Source organism: Leucopleurus acutus (genome assembly GCF_964270905.1).
Source record: "Leucopleurus acutus genome assembly, chromosome: 15".
Taxonomy (NCBI): domain Eukaryota; kingdom Metazoa; phylum Chordata; class Mammalia; order Artiodactyla; family Delphinidae; genus Leucopleurus; species Leucopleurus acutus.
In genome coordinates, this window is record NC_139157.1 from 79,066,386 (window position 1) to 79,092,258 (window position 25,873).

Below are 25,873 nucleotides of genomic sequence, written 5' to 3' on the forward strand. Positions count from 1 at the left end.
AAATAGTCATCTCTTTCTCTGTGGTTGCTAGATTGAGGATGAAATAGACTGTATTTGCAAATTGTTGTGAACATTGTTTTCTCCCTTTTGCCGGAGCTCCGGGCTCTACGCAGACAAGGGAAATAGTCACCACCTCTTAAAGTGCTGCACGGCATTCTTAATCACTGACTAAAGATGCACTCTGTTCTGTGAAGTCCTTCTCAATGTTCACTGCAGATAATCTCTGTAAAACTCAGATCATTTTTGTGTATAACCAGAGAAAGTAGATCTTAAAATTCCTGCAGTGCTTTCTCCTTCCCAATGCCACCAAAGCCACTCAAAAGAAACCTTGTTTTAAAGCTTCACACTTGGCACAGGCCTGAGAGCTGGCCGTCATTTGATTTACAAATAGAGTCAAAGCTATTTTTAAATTGTGTAATAAGCATACACAAAAACTAACCTTTCCTTAACTTTTGAAACACACTCCATAATGCCATATGCTGCCTCTTCTGACATCTGTGCTCACCAGACAGCTCTGCAGAAAATCCCTGAAGGGAAGGAGAGTGTGTAATTGGAATCCAATTAGGTCCAGAAGTATTCTCTACTGGGAAAAAAAAAGGATTTTCCACCATATATGTACCTGGCTTAGTATTTACTGGTTAATTACTTTTGGCAGCTCTCTGCTGTTCAGTAATGTACAATAATGAACTTAAGGACATCACTTTTGCAACTAAAAGTTTTGACCTCTTTATCAAGTTATTAAATATTCTTTCATCAATACCCTCATTATTCAGCATTTTCTTTGATCACAGATGGAGAAAGTGGGAAATGGGGTTTCCACCACAGATCCATGGAAGACAAAACCTTAAAATAGGTTTCTGCTTCGTGGTTTAATGTCATTTTTAAGCCAAGGAACTCTTCAGTGAATTCAATCCATACAGAAAACACAAGTATTTCAAACAAAACAAAAAAGTTTCCTTTGGTCCCTACATACTCCTTTAAGTTTTTTCTCTCCTGCTTCCCCTTGCTTACAAATATCTCAATAAATAACAGTTTCATAAAAAATGTTTTGTTCCATTTAGACCACTGAGTATAAAATAGGTCAAATGAAAACCCACTAAAAGTAAAATAAATAAAATGGTACAATATAAACTAAATGTTAGGGCTTCCCTGGTGGCGCAGTGGTTGGGAGTCCGCCTGCCGATGCGGGGGACACGGGTTCGTGCCCCGGTCCGGGAGGATCCCACATGCCGCGAAGCGGCTGGGCCCGTGAGCCATGGTCGCTGAGCCTGCGCGTCTGGAGCCTGTGCTCCGCAACGGGAGAGGCCACAGCAGTGAGAGGCCCACGTACAGCAAAAAAAAAATAAAAATAAAAATAAAAAGAATTAAATGTTAGGTTCTATACATATGAAAAACCAATCAAGCCAGGCTCTGGGCCGCTAAATGTACATGGCATTTATTATGGCAGGGTCAGGAATCTGCAGCCCACAGGCCAAGTCTGGCCCATGCCTGTTTTCGTACAGTTCATGAACTAAAAATGGTTTTAAATAGCTGGGAAAAATAAAAAGAATAATATTTTGTGACACATGGAAATTATACGAACTCCAAATTCAGGGTCCATAGATAAACCACTGCGCCACCAGGGAAGCCCTACCAGGTGCTCTTAAAACACCTTCCTCCCTGTTTATTTCCAAGCGCTTTACCACTCTGGTTTTCAGATTTTAATTCATGAATCACTTCTTCAGAACTAAAGACCCACAGACCTGCCCACCACCTCCCTACTCCGCTGCCTCCACCAAATCTTCTTTGATCAGTTTCACCCTCACTCTTACAAAGGAAGAAAGTCAGGTCATGGGGTTTTCCTAAGGGAAGTGAAGACTAGAAGGGACAGAGGACCCCCACAATTTCCACTCCTCCAGTTCTGTCACTGTACCTTTGGTATGAGGTCCTATTAGCCCAGACCAAGATGTGATGAGTTACAACTCCACTTCTTATTCACACTTACAACCACAGTGATAATAAAATGCCTCTACCCCATCCCCTCAAGCTTCAAGTGAGGCACACGTCCACCATGAAAAGCCCCTTTCTCTTCCCCGCTCTCCTGTGTGCCCTCCCCTGACGCCAGTACGGGTGTCAGCCCTTGCATCCCAATAGCCCACAATCCAGCAGGGACCCAGGTTAGCGCAACACCAGGGAATATCTCCAATTCTGTTTCTTTCCCCAGTGAGCCACTGCTTTTAACGTTTATCCCCACTTCCTACAAAGAGATGACAGATTTGCACAATTTAGAGGAAACTATAGCAAGGTTTTCTAAAATCATATTTCAATTTTATTCATCTCAAGTTCAAACTTCAAAATATTTCTTTCTCTTCTGTTTCTTCTTACATCAGAGGAAAAAGTACTTTTTAACGATAATCCACTCACCCGTGCTCTCGAACCTGATTCTCTTCTTACCCTGAATTATCCACCCCTCCCCTCTGCATCAACCCTTTTACCTCTCTACTGTGTTTTGTTTTTCGTTTTTTGTTTTTGTGGTACGCGGGCCTCTCACTGTTGCGGCCTCTCCCGTGGAGGAGCACAGGCTCCGGACGCGCAGGCTCAGCGGCCATGGCTCACGGGCCCAGCCACTCCGCGGCATGTGGGATCTTCCCAGACAGGGGCACGAGCCCGTGTCCCCTGCATCGGCAGGCGGACTCTCAACCACTGCGCCACCAGGGAAGCCCTCCACTATGTTTTTTAAGAGACAATCCACCTCTCTCCTTTCAGCCGTGAAACTTCTACAGAGTGGTCTACTGCAAAGGTGATATTTGAATCAAAACCTGAAGCAGCTGAGTCGTGAAGACATCTGGCAGAGTGCATTAGAGGTAGAGAGATGAGTAAATGCAAAGGCCCTGAGATGGGAGCGTGCTTGGTGTGTTGTAGGACCTGCATGAAGTCCAGAGAGGCTGCGGAGTGAGGTGGGAGTCGTGTGAAACGAGATCAAAGGGAGCTAGATTGCGTAGGGTTCACAGGTCATCGGAAGGCCATTGGCTGATACTGAGATGGGGAGTGACAAAATCTGGCCTATGTTTTCTGGCCATTGGATTGAGAATAGACTATAAAGCCGTAAGTGTAGGGAGAAAAAAAAAAAAAAAAGATAACCTAGGAGGCTACTGCAGTAATTTTTTTAAAAAAAAGAGTGGTCGGGCTTCCCTGGTGGTGCAGTGGTTGAGAGTCCGCCTGCCGATGCAGGGGACACGGGTTCGTGTCCCGGTCCGGGAAGATCCCACATGCCGCGGAGCGGCTGGGCCCGTGAGCCATGGCCGCTGAGCCTGAGCGTCCGGAGCCTGTGCTCCGCAACGGGAGAGGCCACAGCAGTGAGAGGCCCGCGTACCGCAAAAAATAAAATACAATAAATACAATAAAATAAAAATAAAATAAATAAAAATTTGAAAAGAGTGGTCTACACTTTCTGATTATATTTCCTCACCACCTATTTATTACTGAAAACTTGGCTCCCAACAATCAACTGAAAACCATTCAGTTGAGGATCTCCAGTGCCCTTTTTCCTGTCCTCTTCTCTTCTCTGACCTTCTGGGACACTACATACTGTTAAGACCTAACTTCTTGGTCTTCTTCCTTCCCTTGGCTTCTGAGACGTCTCAGCGTCTCCAATCCATCCCTGCTTCGGTTGCTCTCGGGCCAGGAGCTTCACTGACTTCTTTCCCTCCTCACAAGCTCCTGTCATCAGGCTTGTTCTTTCTATAAGCGCTGCCTCCTGTACATCCCACGCCTTCCCACCAAGACTTCGAATACTGTCTGCCTCTATGAAAACAACGCCTTCAACTCTACCCCTAGTTACAATTTCAAACTTCTCTGCTGCGTATCTCCACCTGGGTGTCTCCCCACACTTACATCTAAAGCAGAATGTAACATCTTTTCAGAAAACACACACACACACACACACACACACACACACACACACACACACACACACACGAAGCTCTGTCTCCTTATGTCTGCCACTCCCAGCCCTGGGCTCTTTTCCTCTGGCACACCCTTCCCTTCTCTTGTATGTGAAGTAACTGTTCCCACAAAATGCCAAATACATCAGCAGAGGTGGACCACTCATGAATGGACATCTGTACAGCTCTGGGTGTAAAAGGTAACAGTACAAGGCACAGGGTCACACAAAAGAAGCACTATTTACCAACCACACTGAATTTTCGACACAAACAAGAAATAAAAACTCTCCAGCCTCTGCACTTTTAACATTATACTTATCCTTCTGAAACCTCTGAACCTTCTCTAATGCCTTCCTTCCTCTTCTGTCACACCCCCCATTCATTCACGTGTCACGTACCGCAAATAATCAATAAATAATAAATTAATGGGGGGAAACGTCATCCGGGAAACAAGGCGTTCCAGCATTGTAAATCCTTCTTAACAACATAATGGATCAAACAGCAACCCCGCCCAGATTCTTACAGGATCTGATTTCTGCTCCCACCACAAGCCCTCAGTGACTCATTCCCCTTTAGAAGAGCAGCGGTACGTGTTTAGCTTGGAGTTTAAAGAATCAGTCTGTTCACTTTCAACTTCACTCCATCACTGATTGATAGTCAAGCCCCAAGACCTGTTTCTCCACTGCTTTACATTAACACCAACGTTTAGAGCTAGGGGCCACTTGAAAGGCAAATACAGAAATCTGGGCGGGACCTTCAGCTGCCTTGAATCATCACAGAACTTGCCAAGGCTTGCCTCTCACCCTCAGGTTTTCCGGTACTTGGTCGGAACAATCCATGAGAATCCTTCTAACCGAAGGGCAGTTGTTCTCACTTTAACACAGCTGAGAATCACTTGTGATGGCTGCTTAAAATAAAGTTTAGATTCCCAGACCTCACCCATGTCTTGATAAGGTGACCATGAATCTGCATTTTGAATAAATATGACTCACATTTTGAGAAACACAGCAGCAGAATTTAGTTTTAGAAAAGATCTGAGGTGCCTAGCCACCCACTCCCACCCCTTGCAGAACCATTAGTCCATAAAGAGCAACTCCACCTTGAGCTGAAACAAGAAACTGGCACAAAAACGCAGGTAAGCATTTCTAAACTCCTTAGTTAGCCTTATTTTCTTCCGTATCAGATAAAGCAACATTCGCAAATATACCCTAAGTCTCACACAGAGTTCCCCATATGTTAGGAGAGTTTCCTAGAGTATCACGGAAGTAGCTTCGGCTGCAAACGTGGGTGCCTGTGATGTTTCCAGCTCTACCACCAAAAGGCATTTCACCCTGGGCAAGTCACCAGACACCACCCCTCTGTCTCCTCAGCCATAAACTAGCTGATTGATTTGGCTTATCTCTGAGACCCCGACCAGCTCCAAAATTCTAAGAAGCCCAAACTAAATTAGGAGGAGAGTTGGCATTGCAACTTGCAACTCTCAGATCCAGATTAGATTCTATGAGATCCAGCTCTGAACTACCACAAGCAAACGAGAAAATGATTTTCAAGGAAGATTGATACCACACTGCATCAATATCGCAAACAAAAAGTATTTCATGCTCTTTCAGGCAGTGGAAAACTTTCAACTTCAGAACCATCAGTACCAACAGAACCGACTTCACATTCAGGCTATACCATTTAATGTGTTATCCCAGGAAAACTATTCTCTCTTATCCTCAGTTTTCTTATCTCTAAAATGAAGATAATAGTGCATTCCTCCAAGGGTTATTGAAGTTAAAAATTGTGCATAAAGTCCCTGGCACTATAAGGAAACTCAATATTTAATATGTTACGTTCCTTCCCATCCCCTCCTAGTGAGGTGCCTTTTATAGAGTCCCCAGTTCAAGATCATCCCAACAGGTGACTAAGAATTGCCTCCGACATAACTGTTGCCATCATCTTCTAATGACAATAGGTACCAATTTCTTGAGTAAGTCCTATGTGTTTAAGTGCTTTAAACGTTACCTCATTTCACCCTCACATTAACCGTATAATTGTACAAGGCGGAAACCACTGCTCTTCAGATGATTAAACTGAAGCCTGGTGAGAAGGTGACAGCCCACAGACACACAACCACTGATGGAAGGGCATCAGGTAGCCTGGCTTCAGAGCCCACGCTCATCGTAACTACACTCTGGTCCTTTATCCTCAGGTCCCACCTTCTTACTAATATATACTACACACAATACCAAAGACATGTGAAAGAAGAACCCACACCCTTTAAAAATAATTCTCATGTCACTGCAGGTTCCAAATGAGCTCTACTGGCACAGCTGCCCGTGCAAACCTTCCCTGGGAGACCTGCACACAGAGCATACTAATTCATCTACGCTCATGAAAACCAGTTACTGATTTTGATCTACAAGCCATGAAATGTATGTCAGGAGCTTTGTTTCCACCAGAAAGCCATCCAAACGGAATTGGATGAGTTTTTTAAGTTCTTCAGCTAATATTTCCAATTATAAAATACTGACTTCCCATCCTTACTGAATCGAGATAGAAAATAAAGCACCCCATAGTCAATGGGAGAGAGACAAAAAGACAATAAAGACAAAGAAGAATGTTTCATTCTTAAAGAATAGAAGGTAAACACCCCATTAGCTCTCCAAGATTTTAGGGCAAGAAGAAAAGGCAAGTTATTAAAGGATACAGACATACACATAGAGTTCACCTCACCCAGACCCTTCAGTGGGAAGATGGAAGCAGGCTCCACGCCATAAATAAATAAGAAGAGCCTCCAGGCCAGGAGACGCCCTGCCTTGCACCCAAGTTTGCAGCTGAGATTTTCTGTTTAGGTTTTTTTCTTTTTTTCTTTTTGCGGGGGGTGGGGGGGAGAAATTTTATTTTTTTTATATTATATTGAAATGCAAATCAAAACTACAATGAGGTATCACCTCACAGCAGTCAGAATGGCCATCATCAAAAAATATATTGAAGTATTGTTGATTAACAATGTTGTGTTGGTTTCAGGTGTACAGCCAAGTGACCCAGTTATACGTATACAGGTATCTATTCTTTTTCAAATTCTTTCCCCACTTAAGTTATTACAGAATGTTGAGCAGAGTTCCCTGTGCTATCAAAAAGTCTACAAGCAATAAATGCTGGAGAGGGTGTGGAGAAAAGGAAACCTTCCTGCACTGCTGGTGGGAATGTAAATTGGTGCAGCCACTATGGAGAACAGTATGGTGGTTCCTTAGGTTTTTATCTTATATCAGGTATATGTGAAACCAGCGACAAAGAATTCATCAGTGGAGGAAAGGGCTGTATTCTTTAGTATTTGAAGTACATTTCATTCAGGAAAAACAATGAAAGTTTACAAATGAACATTTCAAATTGTAAAAAGAGATCGGGAAATAAAGCAGAAATTATGGTTTCCAGGATATCAGAAATGATTCAATTCCTTCACACGCTTTAAAAGATCAGAAGAGGGCTTCCCTGGTGGCGCAGTAGTTGAGAGTCCACCTGCCGATGCAGGGGACATGGGTTCGTGCCCCGGTCCGGGAAGATCCCACATGCCGCGGAGCGGCTGGGCCCGTAGAGCCATGGCCACTGAGCCTGCGCGTCCGGAACCTGTGCTCCGCAGTGGGAGAGGCCCGCGTACCGCAAAAAAAAAAAAAAAGATGAGAAGATAGCTCTCATTTATGACCTGTGAATTCCAATGTTCTTCACTTTTTTTCTTGATTTGGCATGGAACTCCAGGGCACCATCACAGTAAAGGAAGAGGTAAACGCCAGGAAGCTAAGAAATAAGGGGACAGACTCATTCTCCAACCAACAGACAGTCTGACTTGATTTCAAACGCCAATAGATGCTCCATCTTCTCTGGTAATTACTACCTGCTGAATTTTATCAATTACATTTACTTAACTAACTCTTCTGTACAACAGAAGATAAGATTAGGAACCTAGTTCTATTCACCATAGAGGATGATGAGAGTGGCGTTCGTAACAATGACAAGTACACTTCAATATCTGAATGTCACCACTAAAAACGCATTAATATACCCTTAGGGAACTCCTCAAAGTTTATTAGAAACACTTTTTCTCAAGGGCTATTGTTCACCCAAAAATAAATAAATAAAAATTAATTGATCCCCAATAAATATAAAATTAATATATTTAAACATGAATAAACTAACTGTCATGCAATCCATGCTACTGGCCTCAAGGATTGGAATGTAAACAAAATTTTTCCCATATCTGCCAAACAAATAAATGAACTTTTCCTTGAGGACAAGCCATACTTTTCTGCCTTTATTAAGGAAGGTATATGCTGCAATTCTAATGCTTTAGCTATTACTATTTCTGACACAAATTAAGCTAGAAATGCATTCTGGTGATGGTGAAACACCGCCCTGCCCCAGGAATTTCTAAGAACAGCAGGACTGCTAGAAACAGCCACTCAGAAACAATCCCCCTCCTTACCCAGCTCTGCTAGCAGGCAGACCTTTATTAAAACCAATCTTTCCTTGGCAGGACCTCTTGGAGTCCATCATAAGAAAATGATGAAATAATCAGACCTAAAATGTATTTCTTTGCTTGTGTTTATGTGGCAAGGAAAAAGTGAATCCTAGGAAGATCCAGACCCCACTAATTTAGAACATCCTCCTTTATCTACATATTGTTACACCTGGAGAAATCAGATAAAGCAAAGGATGTAAGGACAGGGAGGGAGAAATGTCTTGGTCCTTAAGTCCTAACTTTACAGGAAGCATCTGCTCTGAGAACAATGACCCACAGCCCCTGATAACAAAGTTAACATTCTCCTTTGAAAGAGGGAGAAGGGTTGCAATGGTATTTTCAATGAAACTGTATATCAACTGCGTCCAAAACAGCCCCTGAAAGTAGTGCATTTTCTCTCTTTCTTTTTCAAAGATCCATTAAGCTCCCAGGATAGTGTCGTCCGACCCACTTCAGCCTTACCCAAAAGCATGACGAACTTTCCTCCCAAAGGAAAAATCTAAGAATAAAGTTTAAAAGCAAGCCACAGTAACAAGCACCTCAGTGTTCGTACTATTTGCAGAAAAAAAGAAACAAGACTGACGAAGGAGACTGCAGAAAAGACAACAAAGGAGAAATTCTAGAATAAGCACACGCAAATGTCCGAGCAAAGCCCAAGTATTTATCAAGATCATCCTTGTTATTCTGGACCTTTGCATTGTAGTAAAACTGTCACAGTAGTAGAGCCAAAATGATAATTCTTAATGAATAAATAATGAATGTGGAACTACCTTAAGTGTGGTCTGCTGTGACTTAGCATTTCAATATTTTCTTTAGCCATTATCACAAGACAAAGATTCATTCATTTTCAGAATAAATAGTTCAATAATAAAAGTAAGAGATCTGCCCCCGTGTAAAAAGGAAATGATGCTTCCTGCATCTTCTTCAATAGTATTCCTATTTACAATATTAACAGCTACTGTTTATTGAGTGCCTAATAGGTACTAGATACTGATTTTAACTTTACAACTGCCCTGGGAAGTACATTATCCCCGTTTTATAGATGAGGAAATTGAAGCCCAGAGCATTTAAGTAACCTGCCCAAGATCACACAGCTGGTGCTAAGACTCAGTCTCAGATCTTAAGCGCTAACTGCATTGCTTCTCCAGGGAAACAAGGCCTCCCGCTTTCCTGACACTACTCCTATGAAAGACAAAGTGGCCTGGCCCCTGCACACATCACCTCTTCCTGACTCCAAACTTACCCACCCAGTCAGTCAACTTCCCAACAGAGAAAGAGCCTCCGATGTAGATAAACTCTGATTTTATCTCATTTCATGATGGTGTTAATTTCTCTATGCTGGTAAAGGATAAACAGTTATATAATGAGCTACTGTGGAATCTCATCCACCCTTCCCTTTGTGCCCTTAAATGATTCTTTTAAAGGATAACTCAACATTATAGGAAGTTATGCCTCAATTTCTGGCCTCTGACTAAACATCTAAACATGCTTCTAGTTAACAGTGTTTACAGTTGGGTGGTAGGATTACAGGTAGGATTTTGGTTTATTCCCTTTACTTCCAGTATTTGCCAGGTTGCTCGCACTGAGTATACATTACTCTTTCAATTAGAAAAAATTAAATGTTCATTTTAATGTGAAAGAAAGTTTACCTATTTAACTATTTACCCCCCAAATTATTCTGCCCTTAGTATTGAAAAAGAAGACATTCGCTGACCCAATTTAATCCTGGGCCTGGTTAGAACCCAAATTTAAAACAAGATATGTGGGTTCTTTTACAAATGGCTCCGACTTCTTTTACATTATTTTTCTTTTTTTTCCTGTTACTTAAAAAACTAAAAAATATTCCATAAAACTAGATTTTAACTTCTTCTTTTCCTACCCACAGGCCTACTTAGTAAAATTCTCTGCACCCAATAAATATGGTCATACCTGGTTTGCATAAACCATACGTAAATATGGTTTTGTGCCAGACTGTTAACTACGCCCATTTCCTCTTCTGGGCACACACTGTCCTACGTGCCCAGCCTCCTGTGCAGCTAAACGTGGCCATCAGAGGAGGGAGGAATGATATGAGCCACGTCCAGGCCTGGCCCATAAAGACCTCCCACAGGAGACACTCCACCCTCTTCCCCTTCAGATTGGAAGCCACGTACTGGTGACGACAGAGCCACAAAGGGGAAGGAAACTGGGCCTCACAATCTCCACCTGGAAGAGCATCCCAGGAACATCATTTTGGACTCCACATGAGTAAGAAATAAAAGGGTATTGTGTAAGCCACTGAAAATGGGGGGCTTCTCCGCTACATCACATAGCACGTGGCTTTATTAACATACTCCAAGTATTACTGCAGATGAGTTAAGACTCTGCTGTTATCTTACCTTTTTCAAAGACTCCTTCTGCTTCCAGGACAGAGACGGCAAGGTTCGCGGCTATCTTGACCAGCTCCGCCTTCACAGTGACCTGTGAGGGGCTGTGTTCCAGAAGCTCCACCCCAATGGTCACATTTCCCCCAGGTCTGATGATCCCAGGGGCTGTCACCAGAAACTTGGGCCTAAAGAGTTCCCAACAACAAGGGAAAAACAAAGTTTCTTACCCTCACATCTCCATTCTTTTGAGATCCTCAAATTTCATAGGCTCCCTATACTGTGCCAGTTGCAACTGTTCCAATTAATATTGCCTCACTGCTCCATTTAGCAACTGCACTGAAATGCTATTGAAACAACAATAATCCCCATAAATCCATTTTTTATCCAGTTTTATTGAGATATAATTGATTTGACTTTCATGCATCATGAGATGATTATCACAATAAGTTTAGTGAACATTCAGCATCTCATATAGATACAAAATTAAAGAAATAGAAAAAATACATATTTTTCCTTGTGGTCAGAACTCTAAGGATTTACTCTCTTCATAACTTTCATATATAACATACAGCAGTGTTCATTATATTTATCATGTTTTATTGATACATTCCCATAAATCAATTTTAATGCGGTAATCCATGCACTGTTAGAGGACCGGCCTGTGTTATTATTTCCATTTTATAAACCACAAATAGCACAGGATGGCTTACACTGGGACACGCAGAAGTTATTGGCAAAGTATCAATACTAGCCTCTAAACGTCTCCTTTACAGAAGACATCATCCCAGCGTAATTTTTTGTTCTTGGCTTAAAGACACACACACACACACACACACACACACACACACACACACACGGATTTTGCTTGTTTCTTATTGAAACCTTTATGTTTGGGCATCTACCCAAGAAAACATCATCTAATCAACACCACTGATTAAAATATACCATCTGAAATTACACTATCAGTGCTGACATTTCCAGGTAGAGCAGAGCATAAAAATCGCTGAAACAGCACTTTCCCTGCCCAAGCTAGGGATTAGGGCTCAAGGGCAAAAACCTCTGGGGGGAAGCGAGGGAGTGCTTTCCACTACTTAGGTGTCTCACTCGTTATCTTCCCACGATGTCTGCACCTAACCCCATACTTCAGCTACCTCGGTCACACCTTGTCATTGCCAAAGTTGAGGCATCTTGTTTAGAAAAATATATATATATATGTCTTTAAAAGAAGAAGGCACATTATTTGGGAGCTAAAAGTTGAGAAGAACGCAGAGGCAACGTGGACTAAAAATAAAATGCTGTCTTTCGAAAGCAGTTACGGCCAGAGGCGCTTAAACAACCTCGCGGGTGGAGAGAGCAACTGTCCCGCGAAGAACCGAGGGGAAGCGATGCATGATCAAATCTCCAGGCCGGGGTCCGGCTGGGGATCGCCGCCGCCCCGCGCCCGCCGCCCCGCGCCCGCCGTCCCGCGCTCCTACCGGGGGGCGGCGGCCAGCGCCGCGCTCCACACGCAGAAGAGGCGGGCGGCGGTCCCGAGCCGCGGGCCCCGCATCTCGGCGGCGTCTACCCGGCGACGGCGGGCTCCGGAGGAAATTCGCGGGCAGCGCGGGGTGTGGCCTTCCACCTCCTCCCGGATCTCCCCGACTCCAGGCTTAGCAGTTTGCACTGGGCGCGCCTGCGAGCGGAGCGAGGGCTCTACATTGAGCCGGGACGCGGCGGCTCCACCCCTCCCGCCGCATCGCAATGGCGCTGCTCGGCGCCCCGGGCCGCACCGCAAACCCCGGGCGGCAGCCCTGCTGCCCTGGCCACCCGGCTCCTCGGGCTGTTTATGCTAGCGCTGTACCGCCCGTGCCCGGGGTGCATGAACAGGCCCATCCTTGTACGGAGACGTTCATAGCAACTTTGTGAGGTGGAAAAAAATCAGTCATTGTCGTCCAGACGATGAGTCAGAATTTTAGAGAAACGGCAAACACGCACACACACACGCCAAACAGTGTATTTTCTGGTAGTTGTTCAATATGTACGAATGAATAGGCACAAGAGAAAAACTTCTTTCCCTTGAAACAAAAACTCACGTATATCGTTTACCTCTCCAGGAAAAATGTGGTTTCTCCGTTTAAAAAAAGAAAAGGAATGGGCTTCCCTGGTGGCGCAGTGGTTGAGAGTCTGCCTGCCAATGCAGGGGACACGGGTTCGTGCTCCCGTCCGCGAAGAGCCCACGTGCCGCGGAGCGGCTAGGCCCGTGAGCCACGGCCGCTGAGCCTGCGCGTCCGGAGCTGTGCTCCGCAACGGGAGAGGCCGCAAAAGTGAGAGGCCCGCGTACCGCAAAAAAAAAAAAAAAAAAAAAAGAATAAGAGGAAGAAAATTCTGGCACATGCGGAAGTTAGGTGTTGCTCCTCAGAACTCTGAGAAACAACTGTCGGGGGAGATGCTCTATACTGTGGGCTATCGCTAAGCACTTCTGCTACAGAAGATATTCATTAGCACTGTGAAGCCTGGAGCAATTTGTGTAAACACGTTAGAATTCGGGTGGCTCTCCTATGCTTAGGAAGACCAGTGGCCCAGGGTGCCCAGCAGTTGCTGAGCTCCAGCTCCTGCGTCCTGGCTTGTCTGTAGCTCCTTCCCCACTGCTTGGTGCTGTCACCATGTTCAGATGACTCAGGTTTCACCATGGCTACACCATAAAAGCAGGGAACTGCCAGCAACTGTTGGAAAACAGGCACATTCAGTCCCTAACAACTTAAAGTTTCTAATTCATGGAGAAAAGTTTGGGATGGTCACATTTTAATACGGGACAAAATGCAAAAAGAAAAGAGGTCAGCCAAGGGTGTCTCCTCACAAAGCTATGTGCTAAATAAGGGGGAAAGCAGCACCTAGACCAACTGTGGTTTTGGAGTCCAGGAACTCGCTTTCCTCCCTTTCCTGTTCCACCCTTTTTCACCCTGCTGAACAGCTAGCAGACGTCCCTATGTCCTCTTGTCTCCTCCGCACTCCTATCTTTAGTGGCCGACTTCCTGTGCAGGCAGGGCTTGGGTAAAGTGAAAAGGGTCCAAGTGGGTCTTTGGGTACACATCCTGTGTCCCTGACACAGCTGTTACTGCCTGTCTGGTCCCCTCACCTCTGTTGTTCAGGGTCAAGTGTGGGCTCTGTCAAAGTCTAAATCAGTGCTTCTCCAACTCTAATGCGTATGAGAATCACAGTGAAATGCAGATGCTGATTCAGCAGGTCCGGGATAGGGACTGAAATTCTGCCTCATTTCAACATACTGTGGGCCACAGAGGGTCTACAGGTAAACTCTCCCTTTGATGAGAAAAGGAAGTCGGAAACCTGGAGAAAATTCTTTCCAAGCTTCACTTCGTAAGATGGATCAATAAATTCAGGTTTATTCTAGAGGCAGGAAAATGTAAAAAGCACTCCAAAAGATTAGTTGATAATGTTGCATTCCAAGAAGTCTTCTAGAAAGGTTTAGAACCACCTAGTTGTTTCGTAAAATGACACCTGTGCAGATTTTAAATTAATGCAGCCTCCCTGTTTATGCCTTCCTTCTCGCAATACACAAGAAAAACTTAACCATGTAGATTTGCACAGAGATGAGGCACAGAGTAGCCACTCAGTAAAACTGCTTAAAAGGATTAATAAAAAATCTTCTGGGCTTCCCTGGTGGCGCAGTGGTTCAGAGTCCACCTGCCGATGCAGGGGACACGGGTTCGTGCCCCGGTCCGGGAGGATCCCACATGCCGCGGAGCGGCTGGGCCCGTGAGCCATGGCCGCTGAGCCTGCGCGTCCGGAGTGTGTGCTCCGCAACGGGAGAGGCCACAACAGTGAGAGGCCCGCGTACCGCAAAAAAAAAAAAAAATCTTCTTGTTGATTTTTTTTTTTAAGTAAGAAAAACTTAAAGTTGTCTGATAGTAACAATAAGAGATGGGGTTAAATAAATTATGGTATGCCTATGCAACAGAATACTGTGAAGCAATTTAAAATTATGTTCTTGAATTGGAGACTTTATTATTTTGTTTGTTTTGGAGACTAATTATCTAAAGATAAATATTCCTGATGCTGTTGGGGGGAGTCTTTTATAAAACAGAATTTAAATGATTCCATTTTTATAAAAATAAATAGTGTTTATGTATACATATACATCATAGATATATGCATTGAAGGAAAACTGGAAGGGTATTCAGCAAAATGTTATCAGTATCCAGGTAATTACCTGGATTTGCCAAGTTTTCTACAATGAACATATATATAATAATTTTTCTTTTAAAAAGAAAACAATAAAAATGATATTGTTTTAGCAAGTAGTCTTTAAGGGAGCATCTTAGAAACTCTTTGGAATAAAATTCATGAGTTTTGATACAAAAAATTATATATGTTCCCCCTATGAAAACTGAATGGCCTTTGGCATAAGAACCCTACACTGTTCCCGTGTCCCTTCTGGACATGTCTTAGGGTGTGGTTCATTGAGAAAAGAGGAATCTGTAGGAGATAGATCCTATGCGATTGTGGGAGCAGCCATTGACTGCACCTAGCGTTGAGTCTAAGTCACTCTAAGACAGCCAGGGCAGAAAAGCTACATGTGGACCAGAACAAGGAAGCATGAGGGCAAGAGACATGGAACCCATGTCTCTATTAACATCTCCAACTCGGACGTCATGGGCAACCTGCAGGAGAAGCCGGCTGCATATGCACTTAGCCCAGCATTCAGAAAAGCTCAAGGAGGAGATCCCCTGAGAACTGGAGGGGCTATGAGACCCACTGCCGCCCCACACCCACAAGTCAACTAACACAGCAGCAGAAATCTGGGCTAGTGGCCAACGCCTAGAGCCCTGCACTGACCTTCAGAGAGTGAAAAATATGACTTCGGTTTCACTGCTGGCTTCCAAATTCATATAAAGTATCTCTTGTGGCCAACACTAACTCATAACTATACAGGGAGGGGAATTCTAGGAAATTTAGCTTCATCTTAGATAAGTCGGCACCGTACAAAGCTACCAAAGTCCATGCGTCATCAACTAGGCCTCTGTATATACCCCTTTTAACCATACTTAACGTCAACAAAAAACAGAAAAATCATGCTTTCCCCAACACGAAGCAATTATCCCTCATCTAACGGAAAACAAACTTACCCAGTCTGCAAAAGAGTATATAAAATCCCTCAAGTATCTTTGAACGTTATTCGTGCCTCTTTTCCACCCTCTGTTCTCAGATCAGTGAGGCTGGCTTTGGGAGAAGCATTGAGAGAAACATTACTTGCTGATTTAGAGCACAGTCCGTATCCTCAAGTCTGTTGTTTGATTTTTTACACATTCAAACTGTATAAAATTTCAGAAATATTATGTATGAAATGAACGTCTACTTAAATTTATCATCTATTTGAGACCTATTTAGACAGAGTCCTGCACAGAACACCAGAATCTTTTTTACCCAGAACAGAGGAGGAAACCCCTGTCCACTGGAAGACAAGGAATGATACTGAAATTAACTAGGAATAATAATAACAAGGCTTGTCCTTAACTTTCTGTATGAGTGTCCAAAATTTTAAATTAGAATTCTCTGTCCAACCAAATTATCAAACAAGAATGACAATAGAATTAAAATGTTTTCAGAAATGGAATGGCTCAGAAACTTTGCCTTCAACAAACTCTTTTTAGGAAGTTACTTTTGGAGGACGTATTTAGCAAACAAACGAAATAATCCAAAAAAAAGGAAGACATGAGATTCAGGAAAAAGTATATATAACCCCAGAGAGCAATGAAGACAGAAGTTCCAACAGGAAGAATTCCAGGAATAAGGCCTCAAGGGGAAAAAAGGACCTTGGTAGAAAATATAAATGTAATGGAAAACTGGGGGAGAAAATTGAGACTATGGTAATATAAAATTGTGTAATGAAGGGAAGGAAATTTAGAAACTCTAGAGAAAAGAAAAATAAATAGATAAAAAAAAGGGACTTCCTTGGTGGTGCAGTGGTTAAGAATCCGCCTGCCAATGTTCCAACAGGAAGAATTCCAGGAATAAGGCCTCAAAGGGAAAAAAGGACCTTAGTAGAAAAGATAAATGTAATGGAAAACTGGGGGAGAAAATTGAGACTATGGTAATATAAAATTGTGTAATGAAGGGAAGGAAATTTAGAAACTCTAGAGAAAAGAAAAATAAATAGATTAAAAAAAGGGACTTCCTTGGTGGTGCAGTGGTTAAGAATCCGCCTGCCAATGCAGGGGACATGGGTTCGAGCTCTGGTCCGGGAAGATCCCACATGCTGCAGGGCAACTGAGCCCATGCATCACAACTACTGAGCCTGGGCTCTAGAGCCCGCAAGCCACAACTACTGAGCCTGCGCTCTAGAGCCCATGACCCACAACTACTGAGCTCGTGCGCCACAACTACTGAAGCCCGTGCGCCTAGAGCCCGGGGCGCAAGAGAAGCCACCGCAATGAGAAGCCCACGCACCACAAGGAACAGTAGCCCCAGCTCGCCACAACTAGCAAAAGCCTGCGGACAGCAACGAAGACCCAACGCAGCCAACAGTAAATAAATGAACAAATATATTTTTTTAAATAGATAAAAATGGAAGTGTAACCATAATTCATTAGTTGGCTCTGTAGTGAACAATAATTATATAATGTTGACGTAAGCATGGTTTACTTATTTATAACTGATAGAATCAATCTCCTTAAAGGGAAAGTATTCAACTCTATCCTGTCTTTCCTACATGAACTGTATCACTGGTAAGCAAATAGTAGGTACGGGGAAATTTCTCTTTTTAGAAGTTTTCCAGCTAGTAAAATGTAAAATAAATGTTAGAATCAGAATAGCACCATATCACAACCCTTGGTGAATTAATAGATCTAGACCAGTGCTGTCCAATAGAACTTTCTGTAAGGATGGAAGTGTTCCATATCCACCCTGATACAGTAGCCATGGGCAACATGAGGCTGTTGAGTACTGGACATGTGGTCAGTACATCCAAGACACTGAATTTGTTATTATTTCATTTGAATTAACTTAAATTTAAATAGCAACATGTGACTACCATATTGGATTATGCAGACCGAAACAATGATCATAAAGGACTGCTAGGAAACATACAGATACTCTAAGTCTCCTTAGAGAAGATCCCAGAACCACCTAAAAGACTGAACCTGAATCTGATTCAAATTTGCAAGGAGGGCCTCCCTGGTGGCACAGTGGTTGAGAGCCCGCCTGCCGATGCAGGGGACACGGGTTTGTGCCCCGGTCTGGGAAGGTCCCACATGCCGCGGAGTGCGTCCGGAGCCTGTGCTCCACAACAGGAGAGGCCACAACAGTGAGAGGCCCACATACTGCAAAATAAAAAATTTAAAAAATTAAAAAATTTGCAAGGAAATACAGTATAGGAAAAAAATAAAAGGACAAAAAAAATTGCAAGGAAATTAATAAATGCATATTAAATACCACAGGGATGTATTAGCAAAATCTAGACTGTGGAATACTTTATCAAACAATCAAATTTCTTCAACAACTAAATTGCAAGGAAAAATAAAGAGAATTGAAAGAAACTACAGGTATTTTTTCTTTAAATTGGGTTATAATTGCTTTACAATGTTGTGTTAGTTTCTGCTGTACAACGAAGTGAATCAGCTATAGGTACACATATATCCCCTCCCTCTTGGACCTCCGTCCCACCACACCCCCCACCCCACCCATCTAGGTCATCACAGAGGACCAAGCTGAGTGCTATACAGCTGGTCCCCACTAGATATCAATTTTACACATGGGAGTGTATATGTGTCAATCCTGATCTCCCAATTCATCCCAACCTCCCTTCAACCCCTGTATCTACACATCCATTTTCTACATCTCCATCTCTATTCCTGCCTTGCAAATAGGTTCATCTCCACCATTTTTCTAGATTTCACATATATGCATTAATATATGATATTTGTTTTCTTCTTTCTGACCTACTTCACTGTGTATGAGAGACTCTGGGTCCACCCACATCTCTACAAATGACCCAATTTCTTTCCTTTTTATGGCTGAGTAATATTCCATTGTATATATGTGCCACATCTTCTTCATCCATTCATCTGTCGATGGACATTGAGGTCATTTCCATAACCTGGCTATTGTAAATAGAGCTGCAATGAACATTGTAGTACATGTGTCTTTTTGAATTATGGTTTTCTCAGGGTATGTGCCCACTAGTGGGATTGCTGGGTCATATGGTTGTTCTATTTTTAGTTTTTTAAGGAGACTCCATACTGTTCTCCACAGTGGCTGTATCAGTTTACATTCCCACAAACAGTGCAAGAGGGTTCCCTTAGCCCCACACCCTCTCCAGCTTTATTGTTTCTAGATTTTGTGATAACGGCCATTCTGACCAGTGTGAAATGATACCTCATTGTAGTTTTGATTTGCATTTCTCCAATAATTAGTGATGTTGAGCATCTTTTCATATGCCTCTTGACCATATGTATGTCTTCTCTGGAGAAATGTCTATTTAGGTCTTCTGCCCATTTTGGGGTTGGGTTGTTTGTTTTTTGGATATTGGGCTACCTGAGCTGCTTGTATATTTTAGAGATTAATCCTTTGTCAGTTGCTTTGCTTTGTCAGTTTGAAAATATTTTCTCCCTTTCTGAGGGTTTTCTTTTCATCTTGTTTATGGTTTCCTTTGCTGTGCAAAAGCTTTTAAGTTTCATTAGGTCCCATTTGTTTATTTTTGTTTTTATTTCCATTACTCTAGGAGGTGGATCAAAAAGGATCTTGCTGAAATTTACGTCATAGTGTGTTCTGCCTGTGTTTTCCTCTAAGAGTTTTATACTATCTAGCCTTACATTTAGGTCTTTAATCCATTTTGAGTTTATTTTTTGTGTATGGTGTAAGGGAGTGTTCTAATTTCATTCTTTTACATGTAGCTATACAGTTTTCCCAGCACCACTTATTGAAGAGACAGTCTTTTCTCCATTTTATATTCTTGCCTCCTTTTTCATAGATTAGATGACCATAGATGTGTGGGTTTATCTCTGGGCTTTCTATCCTGTTCCGTTGATCTATATTTCTGTGTTAGTGCCAGTACCATACTATCTTGATTACTGTAGCTTTGTAGTACAGTATGAAGTCTGGGAGCCAGATTCCTCCAGCTCCGTTTTTTCTTTCTCAAGATTGCTTTTGCTATTTGGGCTATTTTGTGTTTCCATACAAATTATAAAATTTTTGTTCTAATTCTATGAAAAATGGCATTGGTAATTTGATAGGGATTGCGTTGAATCTGTAGATTGCTTTGGGTAGTATAATCATTTTCACAATATTTATTCTTCCAATCCAACAACACAGTATATCTCTCCATCTGATTGTGTCATCTTTGATTTCTTTCATGAGTGTTTTATAATTTTCTGAGTACAGGTCTTTTGCCTCCTTAAGTAGGTTTATTCCTAGGTATTTTATTCTTTTTGTTGCAATTGTAAATGGTGTTTCCTTAATTTCTGTTTCTGATCTTTTGTTGTTAGTGTATAGGAATGCAAGAGATTTCTGTGCATTAATTTTGAATCCTGCAACTTTACCAGATTCATAGATTAGCTCTAGTAGTTTTCTGGTGGCATTTTTAAGATTTTCTACAAATAGTATCATGTCATCAGCAAACAGTTATGGTTTTACTTCTTCTTTTCCAATTTGTATTCCTTTTATTTCTTTTTCTTCTCTGCTTGCCGTGGCTAGGACTTCCAGAGCTATGTTGAATAATAGTGGAGAGAATGGACATCCTTGTCTAGTTCCTGATCTTAGAGGAAATGCGTTCAGTTTTTCACCATTGAAAATGATGTTTGCTGTTGGTCTGTCATACAAGGCCTTTATTTTGTTGAGGTAGTTTCCTTCTATGCCCACTTTCTGGAGAGGTTTTATCATAAATGGGTGTTGACTTTTGTCAAACTCTTTTTCTGCATCTTTTCAGACGATCATATGGATTTTATTCTTTAGTTTGTTAATATGGTGAATCACATTGATTGACTTGTATATATACTGGGATAAATCCCACTTGATCATGGTGTATGATCCTTTTAATATGTTGTTGGATTCTGTTTGCTAGTATTTTGTTGAGGATTTTTGCATCTATATTTATCAATGATATTGGTCTGTAATTTTCTTTTGGGGGGATATCTTTGTCTGGTTTTGGTATCAGGGTGATGGTGGCCTCATAGAACAAGTTTGGGAGTGTTCCTCGATCTGCAGTTTTTTGGAAGAGTTTGAGAAGGATAGGTGTTAGCATTTCTCTAAATGTTTGATAGAATTTGCCTGTGAAGCCATCTGGTCCTGGACTTTTGTTTGTTGGAAGATTTTTAATTGCAGTTTCAATTTCATTACTTGTGGTTTGTCTGTTCATATTTTCTATTTCTTTCTGGTTCAATTTGCCCATTTCTTCCAGGTTGTCCATTTTATTGGCATATAGTTGCTTGTAGTAGTCTCTTATGATCCTTTGTATTTCTGTGGTGATGGTTGTAATTTCTCCTTTTTCATTTCTAATTTTATTGATTTGAATCCTCTCCATTTTTTCTTGATGAATCTGGCTAAAGGTTTATCAATTTTCTTTATCTTCTCAAAGAACTAACTTTTAGTTGTATTGATCTTTGCTATTGTTTTCTTCATTTCTATTTATTTCTGTTCTGTTCTTTATGACTTCTTTTCTTCCACTAACTTTGGGTTTCCATTGTTGTTCTTCTTCTTCTTTCTCTAGTTGCTTTAGGTATAATGTTAGATTGTTTATTTAAGATTTTTCTTGTTTCTTGAGGTGAGATTGAATTGCTATAAACTTCCCTCTTAGAACTGCTTTTGCTGCGTCTCATAGGTTTTGGGTTGTTGTGTTTTCACTGTCATTTGTTTCTATGTATTTCTTTATTTCCTGTTTGATTTCTTGAGTGATTTCTTGGTTATTTAGTAGTGCACTGTTTAGCGTCCATGTGTTTGTGTTTTTTACAGTTTTTTTTCCTGTAATGGATTTCTAATCTCATAGTGTTGTTATTGGAAAAGTTGCTTGATATGATTTCAATTTTCTTAAATTTTCCAAGGCTTGATTTGTGACCCAGGATGTGATCTATCCAGGAGAATGTTCCGTGTGCACTTGAGAAAAAAAGTGTATTCTGCTGCTTTCAGGTAGAATGTCCTATAAATATCAATTAAGTCTACCTGGTCTATTGTGTCATTTAAAGCTTGTGTTTCCATATTTATTTTCTGTCTGGATGATCTGTCCATTGGTGTAAGTGGGATGTTAAAGTCCCCCACTATTATTGTGTTACTGTCAATTTCCCCTTTTATGGCTGTTAGCATTTGCCTTATGTATTGAGGTGGTCCCATATTGGGTGCATAAATATTTATAATTGTTATTTCTTCTTCTTGGATTGATCCCTTGATCATTATGCAGTGTTCTTCCTTGTCTCTTGTAACATTCTTTATTTTAAAGTCTGTTTTATCTGATATGACTATTGCTACTCCAAATTTCTTATGATTTCCATTTGCATGGAACATCTTTTTCCACCCACTCACTTTCAGTCTGTATGCATCCCTAGGTCTGAAGTGGGTCTCTTGTAGACAGCATATATACAGGTCTTGTTTTTGTATCCATTCAGCCAGTCTGTGTCTTTTGGTTGGAGCATTTAATCCATTTACATTCAAGTTGATTATCAATATGTATGTTCCTGTTACCATTTTCTTAATTGTTTTGGGTTTGTTTTGTGGGTCTTTTTCTTCTCTCGTGTTTCCCACTGAGAGAAGTTCCTTTAGCATTTGTTGTAATGCTGGTTTGTGGTGCTGAATTCTCATAGCTTTTGCTTGTCTGTAAAGCTTTTGATTTCTCCGTCAAATCTGAATGAGATCCTTGCTGGGTAGAGTAATCCTGGTGGTAGGTTTTTCCCTTTCATCACTTTAAATATATCCTACCACTCCCTTCTAGCCTGCAGAGTTTTGCTGAAAAATCAGCTGATAACCTTATGGGGATTCCGCTGTGTGTTATTTTTTGCTTTTCCCTTGCTGCTTTTAATATTTTTTCTTTGAATTTAATTTTTGTTAGTTTGGTTAATATGTGTCTCAGCATGTTTCTCCTTGGGTTTATCCCGTATGGGACTTTCTGTGCTTCCTGGACTTGGGTGGCTATTGCCTTTCCCATGTTAGAGAAGTTTTCAACTATAATCTCTTCAAATGTTTTCTCAGACCCTTTTTGTTTCTCTTCTTCCTCTGGGACCCCTATTATTTGAATGTTGGCTCATTTAATGTTGTCCCAGAGGTCTCTGACACAGTCCTCATTTATTTTCATTCCTTTTTCTTTATTCTGTTCCACGGCAGTGAATTCCACCATTCTGTCTTCCAGGTCACTTATCCGTTCTTCTGCCTCAGTTATTCTGCTACTGATTCCTTCTACTGTATTTTTCATTTCAGTTATTGTGTTGTTCATCACTGGTTGTTTGTTCTTTAGTTCTTCTGGGTCTTTGTTAAACATTTCTTGTATTTTCTCAATCTGTGCCTCCATTTGATTTCCGAGATTCTGGATCATCTTTACTATCATTACTCTGAATTCTTTTTCTGGTAGGTTGCATAGTTCCTCTTCATTTATTTAGTCCTTTTGGTTTTTACCTTGCTCCTTCATCTCTACCATATATTTTGTCATCTAATTTTTTTTGATGGGTGGAGCTGTGTTCCTGTCTCACTGCTTGTTTGGCCGAAGGCGTCCAGCACTAGAATTTGCAGGCAGTTGGGTGGAGTCGGGTCTTGGTGCAGAGACGAGGAGAGCTCACACATTAATATTCCCTGGGGCCTGAAGTTCTCTGCTAGTCCAGTGGCTTGGACTAGGCGTTCCCACCACAGGAGCTCAGGCCTCATCCCCAGCCTTTCTTTCTTTTCCTTTGTGCTTAGTGTAGTTTCACTTGTTCACAGGGTACTGCGTGCAGAGGCCTTGATTCCAGCACTTGAGACCAGAGTTCCTGGTGAGACATGGCTATACCAACACTGCAGCGGGGGGACCGTGTCTGAAACCAAAGGTTTAAAGAGACTTAAAAGACAACAATTAGTAGCAATGTATGAATATATTTGGCTCCTGATCCAAACAGAACCCTGGATTGTTCCATTTCTAAACAGTTGAAATTGTGCATACTGATTGGGTGTTTGATGATATTAAAGAATTTTTATTAATTCTTTAGGCTGGAGTTATACTTTCTGAAAGGGTTTTTATCTTTTAGACATACATACTGAAATAATTGTGGGTGAAATTTATGATGTCTGGGATTTGCTTCAAAACAATACAGGAGGGGTTTCCCTGGTGGTGCAGTGGTTGAGAGTCCCCCTGCTGATGCAGGGGACACAGGTTCGTGCCCTGGTCCGGGAAGATCCCACATGCCGCGGAGCGGCTGGGCCCGTGAGCCATGGCCGCTGAGCCTGCGCGTCCGGAGCCTGTGCTCCACAACGGAAGAGGCCACAACAGTGAGAGGCCCGCGTACCGCAAAATAAAATAATAATACAGGAACCAATTCAGACCCATTAGGATAGCTATTATCAAATAAATAAATAAATAAACCACAGAAAATAATAAGCATTAGAAAGGGTGTGGAGAAATTGAAACTCTTGTGTATTGCTGGTAGGAATGTTAAATGGTGCAGCCATGGTGAAAAGCTGCATGGCAGTTCCTCAAAAAATTAAACATAGAATTACCATATGATTCAGCAATTCCACTTTTGGGTACACACCCAAAACAACTGAAAGCAGGGACTCAAACATGTATTTGTACACCCTTGTTCGTAGAAACCTTATTCATAATAGCCGAAAGGGGAACGCCATGTAAGTGTTCCTTGATGAATTAATGGATGGACAAAATGTGACATATTTGTACAACTGGGATATTACTCAGAAAGGAAATTCTGACATGTGCTGCAACATGTTTGAAACTTGGCAGCATTATGCTAAGTGGAATAAACAAGTCACAACAGGACAAATATTGTGTGATTCCATTTATCTGAGGTACCCAGAGTAGTCAAATTCATAGAGATAGAAAGTACATTTTACTGGTGGTTGCCAGGGGCTGGGGAGAGCGGGGCATGGGGATTGATTGTTTAATGGGTAGGGAGTTTCAGTTTGAGAAGATTCAAAATTTCTAGAGATGGATGGTGGTGATGGGTACACAACAGTATGAAAGTATTTAATGCCACAGGACTGTACACTTTAAAGTGGCAAATTTTGTTATGTATATTTGACTATAAATAATAATAAAATTCAACACCCATTTATGATAAAAACTCTCCACAGAGTGGGCTTAGGGGGAACCTACCTCAACATAATAAAGGCCATATACAGCAAACATCATTCTCAATGCTGAAAAACTGAAAGCATTTCCTCTAAGATCAGGAACAAGACAAGGATGCCCACTCTCACCACTATTATTCAACATAGTTTTGGAAGTCCTAGCCACGGCAATCAGAGAAGTAAATGAAATAAAAGGAATACAAATTGGAAAAGAAGAAGTAAAACCATAACTGTTTGCTGATGACTTGATACTACATGTAGAAAATCTTAAAGGTGCCACCAGAAAACTACTAGAACTAATCTATGAATTTGGTAAGGTTTCAGGATACCCTTCAAGTTTTCCTTCAGGATACAAAATTAATGCACAGAAATCTCTTGCATTCCTATACACTAACAACAAAAGATCAGAAAGAGAAATTAAGGAAACACTCCCATTTACCATCGCAACAAAAAGAATAAAATACCTAGGAATAAACCTACCTAAGGAGGCAAAAGACCTGCACTCAGAAAACTATAAAATACTGGTGAAAGAAATCAAAGATGACATAAACAGTTAGAGAGATATACCATGCTCCTGGATTGGAAGAATCAATATTATGGAAATGAGGTATCACCTCACACTGGTCAGAATAGCCATCATCAAAAAATCTAAAAACAATAAATGCTGGAGAGAGTGTAAAGAAAAGGGAACCCTCTCGCACTGTTGGTGGGAATGTAAGTTGATACAGCCACTGTGGAGAACAGTATGCCGTTTCCTTAAAAAACCTAAAATAGAGCTACCATATGACCCAGCAATCCCACTACTGGGCATATACCCTGAGAAAACCATAATTCAA

General features: G+C 41.6%; 1 protein-coding gene across 1 annotated transcript in view; it reads right to left on the minus strand.

Annotated features, from left to right (window-relative positions):
* Window positions 1–25,873, minus strand: part of CD109 (CD109 molecule) — a gene marked incomplete at its 5' end in the record, with an annotated part of 140,931 nt that overhangs the window by 98,633 nt on the left and 16,425 nt on the right. The window contains one exon of the mRNA XM_082855956.1: window positions 10,803–10,975. Within this exon, the coding sequence (XP_082712082.1) occupies window positions 10,803–10,975 (173 nt within the window). The remainder of the gene's footprint in view (window positions 1–10,802; window positions 10,976–25,873) is intronic.